Here is a 16,810-nt window from a genome sequence, read left to right as displayed (position 1 = left end):
GATTCATTACATTAATGATCTTCTTAATGTCGATCCTATGAATATGGAGAAAGGTACATTTAAATATATAGACGTCAAAAGTACAGTGAAATAAATTTGAAGTCGTCAATTTCTAAAAATTAACTCATAATCATTACACCAAAAATATCATACATCCATCATCACACTTTAAGAGCACATCAAAAATCATTAAACAATCATGGATCTTAGACTAGCAGCACAAGCTACAAACGAATACAAATAAATACGTTTCTTTAATTGTATTTTATTTCCGCGGTATGCTTTTCAAATATAAATTAACGAAACTCGCTATTCAACCCACGTTTTTACAATCGTACACTTTTATGCTCCATATTAAAAATATTTTATACAAAACGGCAATATTTTTAGAGCTGTTTCGACTTTAAAACAGCTTTAATTTTGATCTAGTTATGCTCAAATAAATAAATAAATAATATCATCCTGAACAATTCAAATGTGGTGAAATTTTATATAAGCAATTCTAAAATAATATTATTTTGTACAAAATAGTTCTGAGGTGGAGTATAAAAGTGCATGTTGAATATAAAATTATAGATTGATATTATTTTAATATATATATTTTAAAAAAAATGTAGTGATTGAATAAATAAGAGTGTTTTTTTATTTTTCTACCAATATAATATTAAAGAAAGAAGGTTACTTATTTTAATTACAAATAAAGTAATAAAAATAAAAAATTATTCAAATATTTTATATATCAGTAATTTATAGAGATTATATAATTTTTTAGTATTTATTTTTAATTTAATTAAAACATTAATTGAGTAAGAGAGAGTGGAATAACGTAATGACGAAAATATCATTGTCTTGCTGCTCGGGAAGGCTGTCCTTTATGAAAGCAGATTCCATCCTCCGAAGTAAACAACCTCCGACTACGGACGTCATCTTGCCTTCCAGCAATAATCAAAATGAATACTAAGAGCGACGCCTTGATTGCACCGGCCGATCATTTGTGGAATTCGCTCGGAACGAGCTGCCTTTGGCGATGGCGACGATGGCGAGTGGATGACTTGATCATCTAGCTTTCATCTGCCTTCGCACTTCCTTAAAACGATCGTTTTTTCTTTCTCTCCGCCGAGTCCCAAACCCTAGATTCGTTTCTCCCCATTTCGCTGCTTCTCGATTCTCTACTACGCCGGCCACAACAAGCCCCCGCTGATTCAGGTTAGTTTTCTGTTGTTGTTTTTTTTTTCTGTTTAATTTGGTAGTGTTCATTCGATGGGTTATTCACTTACTCTGGTTATTCGCATTTATATGTGCAATTTCATTGAGAATTATATTACTTCTTGCCTTGATTAAAATCTTCCAAGGGTTTTTTCTTGTCAACTATTGTATGGGGTTGGGCTTTTCCTTTTCTTCCCATTAATTTGGTTCTACCTTCAGTTTCTTTATTCCTTTCAACATCAAGTAGTTTAGTCTTCATGTGAATCAACTCAAAGTATGTGTGGGAAATAACATGGCGGAAGTGTTCATGAAGTAATATTCTACCTCAATGCTACATGTACTCAGGGAAGTACACTTGCTAACTTCCTTTTTTTAAATAATATTTTAGAATCAAAATGGAAGGATCTGGTAGAGGTAGCAGTGCTGACGTTGTCTTGCAAAATTATAAGCTAGGAAAGACTCTTGGAATCGGGACATTTGGCAAGTTTAAAATTGCAGAGCATTTGTCGACGGGCCACAAGGTTGCTATCAAGATCCTCAACCGTCATAAAATAAAGAGCATGGAAATGGAAGAAAAAGGCATGTCTAGATCTTTCTCCATCTTGAATATATTCATTGCATTACTTAATAAAAATATCAGTAACCATTTTTCTAACACCTTGATTTACATTTCAGAAAGTTTGAGGATTAACATTGATTGAATATGACGATATTTTTTTATTCAAAAAATACAAATAATTTTAGTTCTTCTATGTTTCAGAGCCCTATTGTATGACCGTGTGATGTTAATAGTAAGTTCATCTAATAACCGGTTTGATTAGAATTGTGGTACCTCATATCTATTGAGGAAATGCTAATTAGATAAGAACAAAATCTACTTTGCATTGGACAATTTTACTTGTGAACTTGGAAGCTTTTCCCCATCTTTCTTCTTTATATGCTATTCTGCACTTGCAAACAACCTATATAGAAGGATCTAATGGTCATTAATTCTGCAAATTGCAAATACACAAAAATTTCAGAGCTCTTGATTAACAAGGAAATTAGCTTAGGATAATAAATTTTAAACTAAAAACATGCCTAAAATTTGTCTGAGATTGAGAAGTATTGTTGTTATAATACTCTTGATGCAATTAAAAAGATTATGTTAAAATAAGTCTGGGCATGGACTTTTTTTTTTAAATCTCTTTTTTACTTAAGTACTTTTATTTATGATTTCCTTCAATGGGGTCTAAAGCAATTTCTTCTTGATAAAGATTAACAAGTAAAAATGAACCATTCAAATATATCAGACGACTTATAAATTTTAGCATACTTCAAACTTACAACTAATTTTAGTTTTTCTCTTTTCCTGCCTCTTTGAAACTGAGACTATTTTGCTAGTCTTATGTAATCATATATTGTAAGATCTTAAAAGGATGACTCTTCTTTTTGCTTTCATCATTCAATCAATGATTAAACATCTTCTAATTTAAAGATTTTCTTCTCTATAGTGAGATTGGTGATTAGTTGTGCAACATTGTCCTCTAATACATATCAATCATCCAATATCCCAACATGCCCATTGCATTGACCATGCCATGTGATGTTTCGAGCAAATCTCAGACATTTTTAAGTTTATGTGTGATGCCCCACTGCCCTCTTATGTTTTCTGTCTGATTGATATATTTAGATGACATGATTTTGCATTGCAGTGAGACGAGAAATCAAAATTTTAAGACTATTTATGCATCCTCATATTATACGTCTTTACGAGGTGATTGAGACACATTCAGACATTTATGTTGTCATGGAGTATGTTAAGTCGGGCGAGCTATTTGATTATATTGTTGAAAAGGGGAGGTTACAAGAGGATGAAGCTCGTCGCTTCTTCCAACAGGTACTTGAGAATTCTTTCTTTCTCACACCTCATCCATAGATATATCTGAAAATCAGAGTTCTAACATTTTATTACCTAATGGGAATTCTGTAGATTTTTCTGGTTTGGTTCGTGTTTAGGTCATGCATGCTCAATGGTCAGAAAATCCTGTTTCATCCAAATGCTTCCAAGAACTATTTTCCCTTTAATTATTTTCTGTTCAGTGTGTCTTTGGGAAGAGAGATTCATCCATATTTTGTGTTGTTTTATGTGCCTTATTGAGATTGATATCACCTATAGAACATATAGTGTCATGTCTGACTTTCTTCCTTTCATTTTGGTTAAAAACCAATGTCATCACCAAATAGATTATATCTGGCGTGGAGTACTGCCATAGAAACATGGTAGTTCATCGGGACCTAAAACCAGAGAACTTGTTGTTGGATTCAAAGTGCAATGTTAAAATTGCCGACTTTGGCTTAAGTAATGTCATGCGTGATGGCCATTTTCTGAAGACGAGCTGTGGGAGCCCAAATTATGCTGCTCCTGAGGTATTTAGAAATTCCTCTTTGTTAGTCTCTTGTTTTCCGTTTTACTTGGACTTTTACTGTGATGCTGAGTTAATTCGTTTTAGGTTATCACTGGAAAATTTTATGCTGGACCTGAGGTAGATGTGTGGAGTTGTGGTGTCATTCTTTACGCTCTTCTTTGTGGTACCCTTCCCTTCGACGATGAGAATATACCAAACTTGTTTAAGATAATAAAGGCAAGAAATCTTCTAACTCATTTTTTTGTGTTCTGGTTCCGCAAGCATAGCATATTGATGGATTCACCATTGTCGATAATCCAGGGGGGGCTATATACTCTTCCTAGTCATTTGTCTGCTCTTGCTCGGGATTTGATTCCTAAAATGCTGGTGGTCGATCCTACGAAGAGAATAATTATTGGCCAAATTCGTGAACATGCATGGTTCAAAATTCGTCTTCCTTGCTATCTGTCTGTTCCTCCACCAGATACGTCACAGCAAGCTAAAAAGGTTAGTTGTTTTGGAATCGTTACTTAAGTAGTACTCTTTCTATTCTAAATACTCACCTAGAATTTCTAAGAACACGTATTATTTTTTAAAAAAAATCCTAAGAAGGTCTGATTAAGGAATTACTATTGACTACTAGATTTGTGGATCCAGTTGTGAAAAAAATGATACGGATTAGAAGAAAATCTCAATTTTCATGTTATTCTCAGACTATGAAGTTTCTTCCCCTTCTAATCAGTATATGTGTTTGAGATTTGTTACATGAATTCAGACTCCTTTTATTTGTAAATGATAGATACTATCATTTAAGACTGCTGTGTTAATTGCTTATATTTTTAATTTCTGACTCTTTTGATGCTGTTTCGGCTAATCAAAAATTTTCATATGTTTTACATTCTCAACCCGGTTCTTGGTAGATGACTTGAAGATTCTATAATCTGCCTCACAAACAGTTGACCATTCTGCAGATCGACGAAGACATCCTTCTGGAGGTGACTAAAATGGGCTTCGACAAAGACCAGTTGATCGAATCTCTTCATAACAGGATCCAAAATGAGGTATTTTCTGCAATCAAAGTGCTTCTCAGACAACTTCAACTGATTGTATTAGTCTTCATAAATTAGGCAACTGTTTCGTACTATTTGCTCGTCGACAATCGATTCCGCGCCACGAGCGGCGGCTACCTTGTCGGTGATTTCCAAGAAACCATGGTGCGCAGTGCTTAATCTAAAATAGAACTGCCATGGCTTGCTCATGAAACTATGGATTATCTGCATGCATTTTCCATTTTGCAGGATTATTTGCATACGAGTTCAAGTGACATAGCAATTCCAAATCGCCTACCAAGTTTCCCTCATACCGAAAGAAAATGGACCCTCAGACTTCAGGTGCTCTCACTTGCTCATCTCAACCAAAGCATTTAATAGGTCCTTTAACTTGCACAGCTTTTGGTCATCCAGACCCGAGCCCATCGTGAAATCATGACAGAGGTACTCAAGGCTTTGCGAGACCTGAATGTTTCATGGAAGAAGAATGGGCATTACAACATCAAGTGCCGTTATCTTACTGGCCGTGCTGACGGCGAAGGCAATGTCGAAACAGACGGTGCTGGAAGCATAACCACGGCAGTGAAGTTTGAAATGCAGGTAAAACCAATCTCAGCCATTCTTTCATTACAAGAGGATCAACCACACGTGTCTTTACGTGTTTTGCAGCTTTACAAGACCAGAGAAGAGAAGTACCTCCTGGATTTGCAGAGGGTGAGCGGTCCTCAGCTTCAATTTCTTGATTTGTGCGCTGCCTTCCTTGCGCAGCTTAGAGTTCTGTAACAAAATTGTCATTCGCACTCGACTGTCTTATAATTCTGGGAAATAATTCAACAATGCATTTTTTTTTTAAAGAAGATATTCAGTGCGTTTGAATACATGATTCCAGAGCTGCATCATCATAAAATAACTTTTTTTTTTTTACAGACTTGGGAAAAACATAACCCTAGAGTTTGGTAAGCAGTCAGGAGAAGAGGGATCAGCCGCCGAAGCCGTAGAGGGTGCGGCCCTGGCGTTTGAGTGAGTAGACAACGTCCATGGCCGTAACGGTCTTGCGGCGGGCGTGCTCAGTATAGGTGACGGCGTCGCGTATGACATTCTCGAGGAAGATCTTGAGCACGCCGCGGGTTTCCTCGTAGATGAGTCCGCTGATGCGCTTAACGCCGCCGCGGCGGGCGAGACGGCGGATCGCCGGCTTCGTGATCCCCTGGATATTGTCGCGGAGGACCTTGCGGTGCCGCTTCGCACCACCCTTGCCGAGCCCCTTGCCTCCCTTACCACGGCCGGACATGTCGACAAACGAAGACCACCAAAATCGAAAGAAACGACGGCCAAGCGGAGGGAATTTTGAGACGGTGTGGGCGAAAATAAGGGGCCGAAGATATTTATACAGAAGTTTCGGGGCTGCAGACAACGAGTGATCCGTGGGATGTTGCTTATCAGTCGTCCGATTCGGTTTCTAGAGCTCTGATCTGTCAGGTTGCTGAGTTCGGATCAGTGACGTGGACGGAAAGTTTGGGCTGACTTTCAGTATCCGTCGGGCCGTGTGTCCGGGCTTATTAAGATTTAATTGTGTAACATGAATTGACGTATTTATAAAATAAATTGGTTTTAAAAATTCTATACAAAATAGATAACTGAAAGCGCATCATCGAAATAATAATTATAGATAATGATACTTTAAAAATTGAATCCTAACTTCTTGACTATAAATCTATGCGCCCCCAATTATACTTACGATCTGAGGACTTGAAATTTCTATTTACTGATTTAATTAGGGGTGGTTCGGTATCTTACACTAAATCGTGCGAAAAATATTTATATCCATATCCTATTGAAATTTTAATATGATATAAATTTATATTATTTATATAAATTTTCAGTACGATATAGATTTCATAATTAATATAACAAAGTATGCCATTTTTTAAAATTATAAGGACAAATTTCTTTTTGGAAATACTCTGAGTTCAACTCATTTCAACAAATTCATTGATGTTTAAGCTATCAATCTGTTAGAACTTTACCCATAATATGTTGGAGGGACAATATTTATTTATTTGTTTGTCAAGATGACTTTAGTTGATAATCTTAAACTATCGGTCTAGTTGAATAGGTCGATCGTCAATTTAATATATCGATGAATTTTTTGAGTACTGAGTCGAGGACTTTGAAACCGATGGCTCAAGACGGGCGTCGACCAAATATGAAGTTTATATCTGAGTTACGTGAAGAGCGTCTCCCAAAGAATAAAGGTGCCTAGTCTTACAACGAAATAATCTTCTTAAAATAGATTCATCCCATCTGACGATGCTAAAAAATCATACTTGAACATCTATGACTTAGCACAGATTAATATGACAAACTAAACGTATACCTAAACATTATCATAAATATGTATCGAATCAAAAATTACTCAACAAAAAGATAAAGAAGAACTAAGAAATTTCTCATGATAGAAGTCTCTCTTTCTTTCCGCTTTATGCTCATGCTTACTTCTCGATTCTCCCTTCACGTTGAGATCAAGGCTGCTTTATAGAAGTGATCAACTGTATGAACAATCACCTTTAAGGAAGGTGGCATATTCTGAACATGTCAAGCAGCTTACATGCACATCAAATACATATGGCAGTCATGCAAAGTACTAACAAGGTTACTTTGCATGCAATGTGACGCCATGAGAACAACTGCATTATATGCAACTAACATGTGACTATGCAAGTGACATATGACGTTAAGAATTCAAGAAAGGTATAAATTACGAACTAATGTATGTGGACTCATTGTATCCCGACCACGGTCCATTTTGTATAATAATGTTCACACAAAAAACTTGGGGATAGTGTAATTGGGATTTTGGATTCACACCTCCTTATATACTATGATTAGTTATAATGCCATTAACTAAGTGTGAGACTAATATCCCATAAATCATATTTCTATTTATATTTTTCTAACAACCCTCACATAAATGGAAACAAAGTATGTGATAACCTTCTACAATTGAGTCGTGTATAGGAGAGGTAAGTGTTACCCTTTGAACCTAACCTTGTGAACATCTGTTTGCTCACTGGCTAAGCAGTGGACACGATGTCTTTGGACTATTTTCCATTTGTGTAAGCATGGACAAATTTCACCCAACACTCTCCCTGATATAGCTCAGGTCTCGTGAGTGTGTTCATTCTTGGCCATGAACACGTCTGGTTCTGTGAGAAGCGTTAAGAATTGTATCGCCATTTTTCTTCGAAGTAGCCCTACTTCTTACTCACATAGGTGATCTTTCGAGAGTATTTTCTATTACTCCAATGTGATCATTAAAAGCAAGAATGTTTACCCTTCATCTGATCACTGATTCATCGGGTCAATCCTCTATAATGATTGTCTTTCAATATAATTAGGGTGTCCCTTCAAACCTAGTTCTTAGGATCTCCAGTCAATATAGGTTGGGTTTCCTTTGCACCTATAGTCAGCATCGACACTTACATCAAGCTCATTCCTCACAATGAGCTAACAATTAACTCTCTATTTAACCCTTTGTTAGTGGATTTGCTTGATTATCCTTTCACTATACATAGTTCAAAGTGATAACTCTCGTTGAAAGTAGTTGCCTAATAGTATTGTGTTTACAATGTATATGTCGAACCTTACTATTATATAGATGACTCTGCGCTCGACCAATTGTAGATTGACTATTGCAATGTATACAAATTGCCGACGCAGTTTTCAACCATCACCATATTTGTCAAGAGCTACAAACTCAGATTTCATTATGGATCTAGTTATTATTATTTGCTTAAAAGATTTCTATGAAATAGTTGCACTTCCCAAAGTGAAGAAATATATGGACTTAGAATCTTTTATATCTGATATCTAATTTGTGTCGTTGCATCCTTCAACATAGTAGGATATCTCATGTAATGCAGTCTATAATCACGAGTATACCGCAAGTACCTTAATACTCTTGTTATCTATTTTCAATACTTAATATTGAGATTGTTCGTGTATCTACTCAGCTTGCTTACTACGTATGCTAAATTTGGTCACGTACAACTCATTAAATATATCAGACTTCCAATCACTCTGAGTACTCTAGCTGAGAAATACTCTCATCTTGATTTTCGATAGATGTTGACTCATATCTATCGGAGTTAATGCCACCGCAGTATCACCCTATCGCCCGGGTACCATTCAGATGTTTGATCAAATTCTGGGTTGGTTATCGTTCTATTTAACACTCATAGCCATGTCGACATTCATAGCTCGTGATTCACTCGCCGTTATACCTTGCACTCGTCGTCCACGTCTCGTTTGTCGCTCTGTCATGCCCCCTTGCTCGTATCTCACTCATCGCTTTACCCCGCATTCATCGCCCCGATCGGCACTTGTTTTTTACTTGTCATTTGCATAATTGCCCGATCACTTTGTTCAATATCGCTCAAGCGTCTTCCCGATATCACTCGATCTCCCTCAACATCTGATCGATCGGTGGCTCGGCATGCGCTTCGCATTATTTCTCGTCGCTCTATACTATTTGAGTCACTTGCTCGGCATCGCCACAGTTACTCGTTCAACGTGATAAGACAAGTCCAGTGATCTGATTTCGCGTTCGGTAGCGATTTTGTTTTGGGTTTGGTCTAGTCAGTCGGGCTTGCACCTCCTTCGACTAAACTTGAGGTGGAGACTTGTGATGTGGATATAGGTTGAGGGGTAGAGAAGAAATTAGGGGGAGGAAGGAGGGCATTTTGATCTTTTTGCTGGTTAGGGCTTTAAGAGGGGAAATGAGGCATTGTAGCAAAGGAGGGTGTTTCTTCTCCACCGCCGCCAACAGGAAGAAGGAGGAGGTCTTTCTTCCTCCCTCCCACACTCCTCGCCGGCGCCGCCGCCGGCCGCCACCTCTTCTCCTCTCCCTCTACTTACCGCGTCGCCACTTCGGCTCCCTCTTTCGCTGCCACCCTCGAGCGATGGCCGCCGGCGACGACCACCTCTCTACTCTTCCTTCTCCTCGCGACGCCGGCCATAGCCTCTCCTCTCCCTTCTCCTCATGACACCGGCCACATCATCTCCTTTTCCTTCTTCCTCTCCATGCCTCTGTCGTTGCGGGTCAGATCAACGCCAACACTAGGAGGGCTTTTTCTTCCATAGCTAAGAGGAACTAAGGGAGTAGCTCGTGTTTTCCTTCTTCGCTGCCACCACAGCCGCGAGGGACGCTGCCGCCACCCCCATTCGGTGCTGCCTTGCCGGAGGGTCTCGTCGCCGCCGGGTCCTTCTCGTGCCACCTCTGCCCTTCCTCTTCTCTCTTTCTCACACAGCCACCTCCTGCCATCGCCGGCTTAGATGCACACCGCCAGAGCCCTCATTTTCTCCCTCATTCACGCTGCCACGCCCCGACAGCCCATTGCCCGCCTCTTCCTCTCTTCCAGCTGCCACCATAGTTGTTGGAGCCGCTACTGGCACCTCAAATTCGTTGGTCCGGTTCTCCGGCGCTCGATCCGTAGTGTCGTATGCTTCCAATGTCGATCAGGCCCCGGAGCCCTCGTTGTCATTATGTTTTGACTAGACTTTTATGATGTTTTATGTCTTGGCTTGCGTGTCGATATTTGTATCCCGACCTAAGTGCCAATGTTTTTTTATCCCGGTCTGCGTGCTAAGGTCGCATCCAGTTTCATGCCACCGCGTTCAGCTCCGCGTCGTCAGATCCATCTCCTTGTCCGGCGCATTCATCTACCCTTCCGAGTCACGACAACTCGAGCAGCGTCCCATCCGAGGGCGCCCCTTGGGCTAGGGTACGTTTTTCGTACTCGCCCCTCATTTATTTCATTATTATATTATTGGTCTGTTACTCATATAATTGTTGGATCTGCCTCGAGTCTCGGGATTCCAGGGATCGGGGGCAACCCGGTCATTGGCTATAGGTAGCATTGACCATAGGACTTTTGACGACTTGGTCAACACAGAAGCCATCTCAGCACACCCCCCCTTCGGAACATCGCGACTCAGTCAACATTCCATCCACCTCACCCGACGGTCCATCCGACTCAAATTCCAGACAGGATCATCCACGTTTTGTCAAATATCGAAACTCAAATATCTAGACTCTAGGCTTCAAGCCTAGTCAACCTAGTCAACCTTGACCCAGGGGATATTGCACCAACATATTATATAGAGCTTAGAAAATAAGAAGCTGATTTTACCATTATCAATCGACCGATGCTTGCACCAGTCGACTGGTACTGGCCAACGGTAATTCGTAGAACCCACGATTATGCCAACAACTCTTTAACAATCTATTGATGCTATTACCAGTCGACTGATTCTTTTAACCCTCGGGTATAAAAATATTCTATGTCCTATCCTAATCGATTGCCTAATCGATTGATCTCATCATCAGTTGACTTGACTGGTAAAATGTTAAATCTATGGCATCATATAATAACGTTAAGTTGATAAGAAAAGTTCAAATGAAATCTGCAAACATTTAAACTTACCGGTGATATAGCGATGGGATATCTGAGCGGCATCAAGAGGGTCAAGTGAGAGCGCAATAAGAGCATTACCGATGACTATGACTGTAATACGTTGGTTTCTTTGAAACTGCTCCTTGAGTCCGTGAATGATGCTCGTAGCTTCAATATGGTCGTCCACATAATACACTGGTTGAAATTGACACTCAAGGGCGGCATCTTTATCAATATACTTTCGGTAATCCTCAAAACTCGTCGTCCCCAATGCATCGCAGCTGACCTCTCGCAAGCATTGGCTTGAAGAGGTTAGCAGCGTCTAGAGTACCTTTTGCTTCGCCCGCACCGAAAACCAAGTGGATTTTGTCGATAAGAGAATGACCTTGCTTTGGCCTCCTCAACCTCCCTGAGGATCGCTTTGACGCGGTCTTGAAATTCATCGTGGTCCTTGACTCCAGCGATCAGTGCACTCGTGTCGAGCGCCACAAAGTGAACATCCAGCAGATTACTCGGGACATGCCCGCGTGCGATACGCGGAGCAAGACCTCGACGATTTCTTGAATAAGATCGCAGTTGAAGATATTTAACATCACAAAGAGCATCTTCTTCAATACAATATCTTCTCCCAACTCATTATCAATATATTAAATAACAATAGATATTACTGAAAATCAGTACCAGTTTCTCATTTATCTGTTGATTTTTGAAATACTTTTATGCTCCATCTTAAAAAAATTTTTATACAGCAATATTTTTTTGTACTCTAAGACAGCTTCATCTTACAAAATAAATAAATATCACGTTGATGCGGTGGAATTTTATATTTAGTAATTTTAAAATAATATTATTTTATATAAATAATTATAAAATAATATTATTTTTAACAAAATTGTTCTGAGGTGGAGTATAAAATTATAGATGAATATTATTTTAATAATCTTTTTTTTAAATGTGTCAATATAATATTAACGAAAGAAGGTTACTTATTTTAATTAAAAATAAAATAATAATAAAAAATTATTTTAGTATTTCATATCAGTTATTTATAGTATATAATTTTAATTTAAATTAAATTTATTTATATAAATGGTTAAGGTAATATATAAAAAATATAACGATAAATATGTTAATATATCATAATAAATATAGAAATAATGATAAATATAGTTATAATTATTTAAAAATGGTAGATAATCCGTAAATTTCTTAATTTTTGATTAATATCCGTAATTGTTATTTTGTATAAAACTGACCATCGGTAGTCGGATTTCCCTCCCTTCGCACTCCCTTACACAGATATCGTTTTAGCGCTTCTTCCTTCTCTCTGCGAGTCCCAAACCGAAGTTCCGATTCTTCACAACGGTTGATTCAAGTTAGTTTCATGGGTTTTTGTTTTTCTTTCTGTTTTACACGTGCAATTTCATTGAGAATTTTGTTGTTACTTGTCTTTTTTCAAATTAATCTTCCAAGGTTTTTTTCTCGTCAACTATTGTATGGGTTTGAGCTTTGTCCTTTTCTTCAAGTTAATTTGATCGTACGTACCTTCAGTTTCAGTTGGGTTAAACAATTATTAGAACTTCTATGATGTTAAGCTTGTATACTAGTTCAACCTCCATCTTCCTCTTTATTCCTTTCAACATCATGTAGTTTAATTTAGTCTTCCTGTGAATCAACTCAAAGTATGTGGGAAATAACACGGCTGAAGTTATTCTTGCTATCTGTCAATTCTGTCGTTCAAGTAATATTCTACCTCAATGCTACATGTACTTAGGGACTTAAACTTTCTAACTTTTTTTTTTAATAATATTTTAGAGTCAAAATGGAAGGATCTAGTAGAGGTAGCCGCGCTGCTGTAGCCTTGCAAAATTATAAGCTAGGAAAGAATATTGGCGTTGGGTCATTTGGCAGGGTTAAACTTGCAGAGCATTTGTTGACGGGCCACAAGGTTGCTATCAAGACCCAAAGTCGTCATACAATAAAGAGCAAGGGAATGGAAGAAAAAGGCATGTACATAGATCTTTCTCCATTTTGAGTATATTCATTGCATTACTAGATAAAAATATCAGTAACCATTTTGCTAATACCTTGATTTACATTTCAAAAAGTTTGAGGATCACATTAATTGAATATGGCGATATTTTTTTTAAAAAAAAATACAGTTACTTTGACTTCTATTTTACTGAGCCCTATTGTTTGATGGTGTGATGTTAATAGTATAAAGTTCATCTAATAACCGGTTTGATTAGAATTGTGGATACCTCATGTCTCTGGAGGAAAAGCTAATTAGATAAGAACAAATTCTACTTTGCATTGGACAACCTAATTTTAGTTTTTCTCTTATCCTGTTTCTTTGAAACTTAGAGTACTATTTTATTTTCTAGTTTTATAGGATCAGATTATTGTAAAATCTGAAAAGATGCCCATGGAATCCCAACATATATTGTCTTCTAATACATATCAGTCGTCCAATATCCCAACATGCCCATGGAATCGATCATGTCATGTGATTCTTTGAGGAAATCATATTTCAGATTTTTTTAAATTTAATTTGTCTCATCTTATGTTTTATTTGTCTAATTAATATATTTAATTACATGAAATTGTTTTGCATTGCAGTGATACGAGAAATCAAAATTTTAAGACTATTAAGGCATCCTCATATTGTGCGTATGTATGAGGCGATTGAGACACATTCACACATTTATATTGTCACGGAGCATGTGGCGTCGGGCGAGCTGTATGATTATATTGTTGAAAGAAGGAGGTTACAAGAGGATGAAGCTCGTCGCTTCTTCCAACAGGTACTAATTGAGAATTCTTTCTTTGTCACACCTTAGTTTGTCCTTGATATATCCTAATTAAAATCAGAGTTCTGATACTTTATTATCTGATGGGAGTTCTCTAGCTATATTTTACTACTTTGGTATTCTCTCATTTCGGATAAATTAAAACCTACATCTTCACCAAATAGATCATATCCGGCGTGGAGTATTGCCACAGAAACATGGTAGTTCATCGGGACCTAAAACCAGAGAACTTGTTGTTGGATTCAAAGCACAATATTAAAATTTCCGACTTTGGCTTAAGTAACGTCATGCGCGATGGCTATTTTCTGAAGACGAGCTGTGGGAGCCCAAATTATGCTGCACCCGAGGTATTTAGAGATTTCTCTTTGTCAGTCTATTGTTTTCGATCGGTTTACTTGGACTTTTACTGTGATGTCGAGTTCATTACATATATTTGTTTAATTAGATTATCAGTGAAAAATTGTATGCTGGACCTGAGGTAGATGTGTGGAGTTGTGGTGTCATTCTTTACGCTCTTCTTTGTGGTACCCTTCCCTTCGACGATGCGAATACGCCAAAGTTGTATCAGAAAATAAAGGCAAGAAATCTTCTAACAAGCTCGGTTTTGCATTATTGTGCCAAAATTGTGATAAGCATATATATATAACATATTGATGGATTGGCCATTATATTGTCGATAATCCAGCGGGGGCTATATACTTTTCCTAGTCATTTGTCTGCTCTTCCTGAGGATTTGATTCGTAAAATGCTGGTGGTTGATCCTATGAAGAGAATAACTATCGGCCAAATTCGTGAACATGAATGGTTCAAGATTCGTCTTCCTCGCTATCTGGCTGTTCCTCCACCGCATACTTCACAGCAAACTAAAAAGGTGAGTTATCTATTCTAACTACCCTCGTACGTAGAATTTAATTCTGCTCGACTATATATCTAGCCGGAATCACATGAATTGATTCTATAATCTGCCTCACAAACAATTGACCATTCTGGCAGATCGACGAAGTCATCCTTCTGCAGGTGACTAAAATGGGCTTCAACAGAGACCAGTTGATCGAGTCTCTCCATAACAGGATACAAAATGAGGTATATTTAATTTCCTGCGAATAATCAAGTTAAGTGCTTCTCTGAGTAAAACAACTTTAACTAACTTTATCACTACTCTTCATAAATTAGGCAACTATTTCGTATTATTTGCTCTTCGACAATCGGTTCCACGACACGACCGCCGGCTACCTTGGCGGCGGTTTCCAAGAAACCATGGTGCAGGAGTGCTTGCATACGAGTTCAAGTGACATTGCAATTCCAAATCGCCTACCAGCTTTCCCTAATACCGAAAAAAAATGGGCTCTAGGATTTGAGGTGCTCTAATATAATTAACTTGCTCATCTCTCTTAACCAAAGCATTCAATAGGTCCTTTAATTTAACTTGCGAATCTTTAATTTGGTCATCCAGTCTCGAGCCCATCCTCGTGAAATCATGACAGAGGTACTCAAGGCTCTGCGAGACCTGAATGTTTCTTGGAAGAATATTGGAAATTACAACATCAAGTGCCTTTATCTTCCTGGCCGTGCTAATGACCAAGGCATTGTTGAAACAGAAGGTGCTGGAACCACGGCAGTACTGAAGTTTGAATTGCAGGTAAAACCATTCTTAATTAGTCATGCTTTGATTACCAGAGGATAGAGGATAGATCAATCATGTGTCTTTATATACGTGTTTTGCAGCTTTACAAGAGCTTAGAAGAGAAGTACCTTCTGGATTTGATGAGGGTGAGCGGCCCTCAGCTTCAATTTCTTGATTTGTGTGCTGACCTCCTTGTTCAGCTTAGAGTTCTGGGAAATTCAAACTGATTCAACAATGCATTTTATATATATATATATATAAATAAATAAGATATTCAGTGCGTTTGAATACATGATTCGAAAGCTGCATCTTCGTAAAGATAGACTTTTTTACAGACTTCGCGTAAACACTAATCCTAGACTTTAGAAAGTACTCGCAGAAGTTGGCTCAGCCGCCGAAGCCGAGAGTGCAGTCTTGCGGCGGAGGACCATGCGGTGCCGCTTCGCGCAGTCCACGGCCGGAGGCGTCGACAAAGGAAGAACAATTAAGAAAAAAAGGAAAGAGAAGGTTCGGGTTAGAAGGGATATAAATTAAAAAAATATGGGAGAAAATTTTAAAATATATATATATATATATATATAGAGTTTTGATCTCCTGCGCGCTCGCACAGTGCGCGACTGTGCGCGCGCGCAGGAGATCGGTCAATTTTTTTTTATTTTTTTAATTTTTTTAATATTTTAAATTTAAAAAATTAATTAAAAAATTTAACATTTCCTTATATAAATTTTTAATACCTTAATATATCCCCTTAACATATTACAATACTCAATAAAAGCTTAAATAAAAGCTATTTTAATTTTTTTTTAAAACCAAACACTATAACCTAATTGAAAAGCCTAAACCCCAAAGGTAAAATCTAAAAAAAAAAATAACTTTAACACTATACCCAAAGCCTGAACCCTAAAAATAAAATTTTTAAAAAATTTTTTAATTATTTTTTTTAATTCAAAAATTAAAAAAAAAAATAAAAAACAAATTAAAATCACTGATATCCTGCGCGCGCGCACAGTCGCGCACTGTGCGGCGCGCAGGATATCAAAACCGTATATATATATATATAGGAGATAATAATAAGCATAGTGTGTTAGAGTACTGGATCTTGTCCATAGTATAATTGTATCGTAACTATAATTTGATCGTAATTAATTATATTTTTTTATTGACTATCAAGTATAATATAAAAATATAAAATTTTTTATTAATAATATAAATTCAATTAATCTAACTAAAAATCTAATTCATCATTTTAGGACTAAATATATAGAGGTAAAATACCATT

General features: G+C 37.5%; 3 protein-coding genes across 4 annotated transcripts; 2 read left to right on the top strand and 1 right to left on the bottom strand.

Moving 5' to 3' along the window:
• Positions 1–923: 923 nt before the first annotated feature.
• LOC121986328 (SNF1-related protein kinase catalytic subunit alpha KIN10-like) lies at positions 924–5,711 on the top strand. Of its 2 annotated transcripts, XM_042540209.1 has the most exons (12): positions 924–1,206; positions 1,595–1,785; positions 2,901–3,085; positions 3,433–3,615; positions 3,699–3,830; positions 3,915–4,100; positions 4,565–4,654; positions 4,721–4,807; positions 4,892–4,984; positions 5,057–5,242; positions 5,312–5,356; positions 5,570–5,711. In XM_042540209.1, exons 2-12 carry the CDS (start codon positions 1,602–1,604, stop codon positions 5,600–5,602), a joined length of 1,404 nt encoding a protein of 467 aa, XP_042396143.1. In that variant the 5' UTR covers positions 924–1,206; positions 1,595–1,601; the 3' UTR covers positions 5,603–5,711. The 2 variants fall into 2 exon arrangements, with proteins under 2 accessions (XP_042396143.1, XP_042396142.1); XM_042540208.1 differs by lacking the exon at positions 5,570–5,711 and having other exon boundaries at positions 5,312–5,520.
• Positions 5,453–5,933, bottom strand: LOC121986329 (histone H4-like). Its single transcript, XM_042540210.1, has one exon. The coding sequence runs from the start codon at positions 5,931–5,933 to the stop codon at positions 5,622–5,624; it is 312 nt and encodes a 103-aa protein (XP_042396144.1). The 3' UTR covers positions 5,453–5,621.
• Positions 5,934–12,919: 6,986 nt separating this feature from the next.
• On the top strand, positions 12,920–15,758 carry LOC121987127 (SNF1-related protein kinase catalytic subunit alpha KIN10-like). The gene is made up of 9 exons (XM_042541023.1): positions 12,920–13,103; positions 13,717–13,901; positions 14,072–14,254; positions 14,353–14,484; positions 14,593–14,778; positions 14,901–14,990; positions 15,081–15,266; positions 15,361–15,546; positions 15,633–15,758. Exons 1-9 carry the CDS (start codon positions 12,920–12,922, stop codon positions 15,756–15,758), a joined length of 1,458 nt encoding a protein of 485 aa, XP_042396957.1.
• Positions 15,759–16,810: the final 1,052 nt, after the last annotated feature.

The sequence above is a fragment of the Zingiber officinale genome, chromosome 5B (assembly GCF_018446385.1).
Source record: "Zingiber officinale cultivar Zhangliang chromosome 5B, Zo_v1.1, whole genome shotgun sequence".
NCBI classification, from domain to species: domain Eukaryota; kingdom Viridiplantae; phylum Streptophyta; class Magnoliopsida; order Zingiberales; family Zingiberaceae; genus Zingiber; species Zingiber officinale.
Note: the sequence above shows the minus strand (reverse complement) of the source record. Positions and strands in the feature narration are given on the sequence as shown.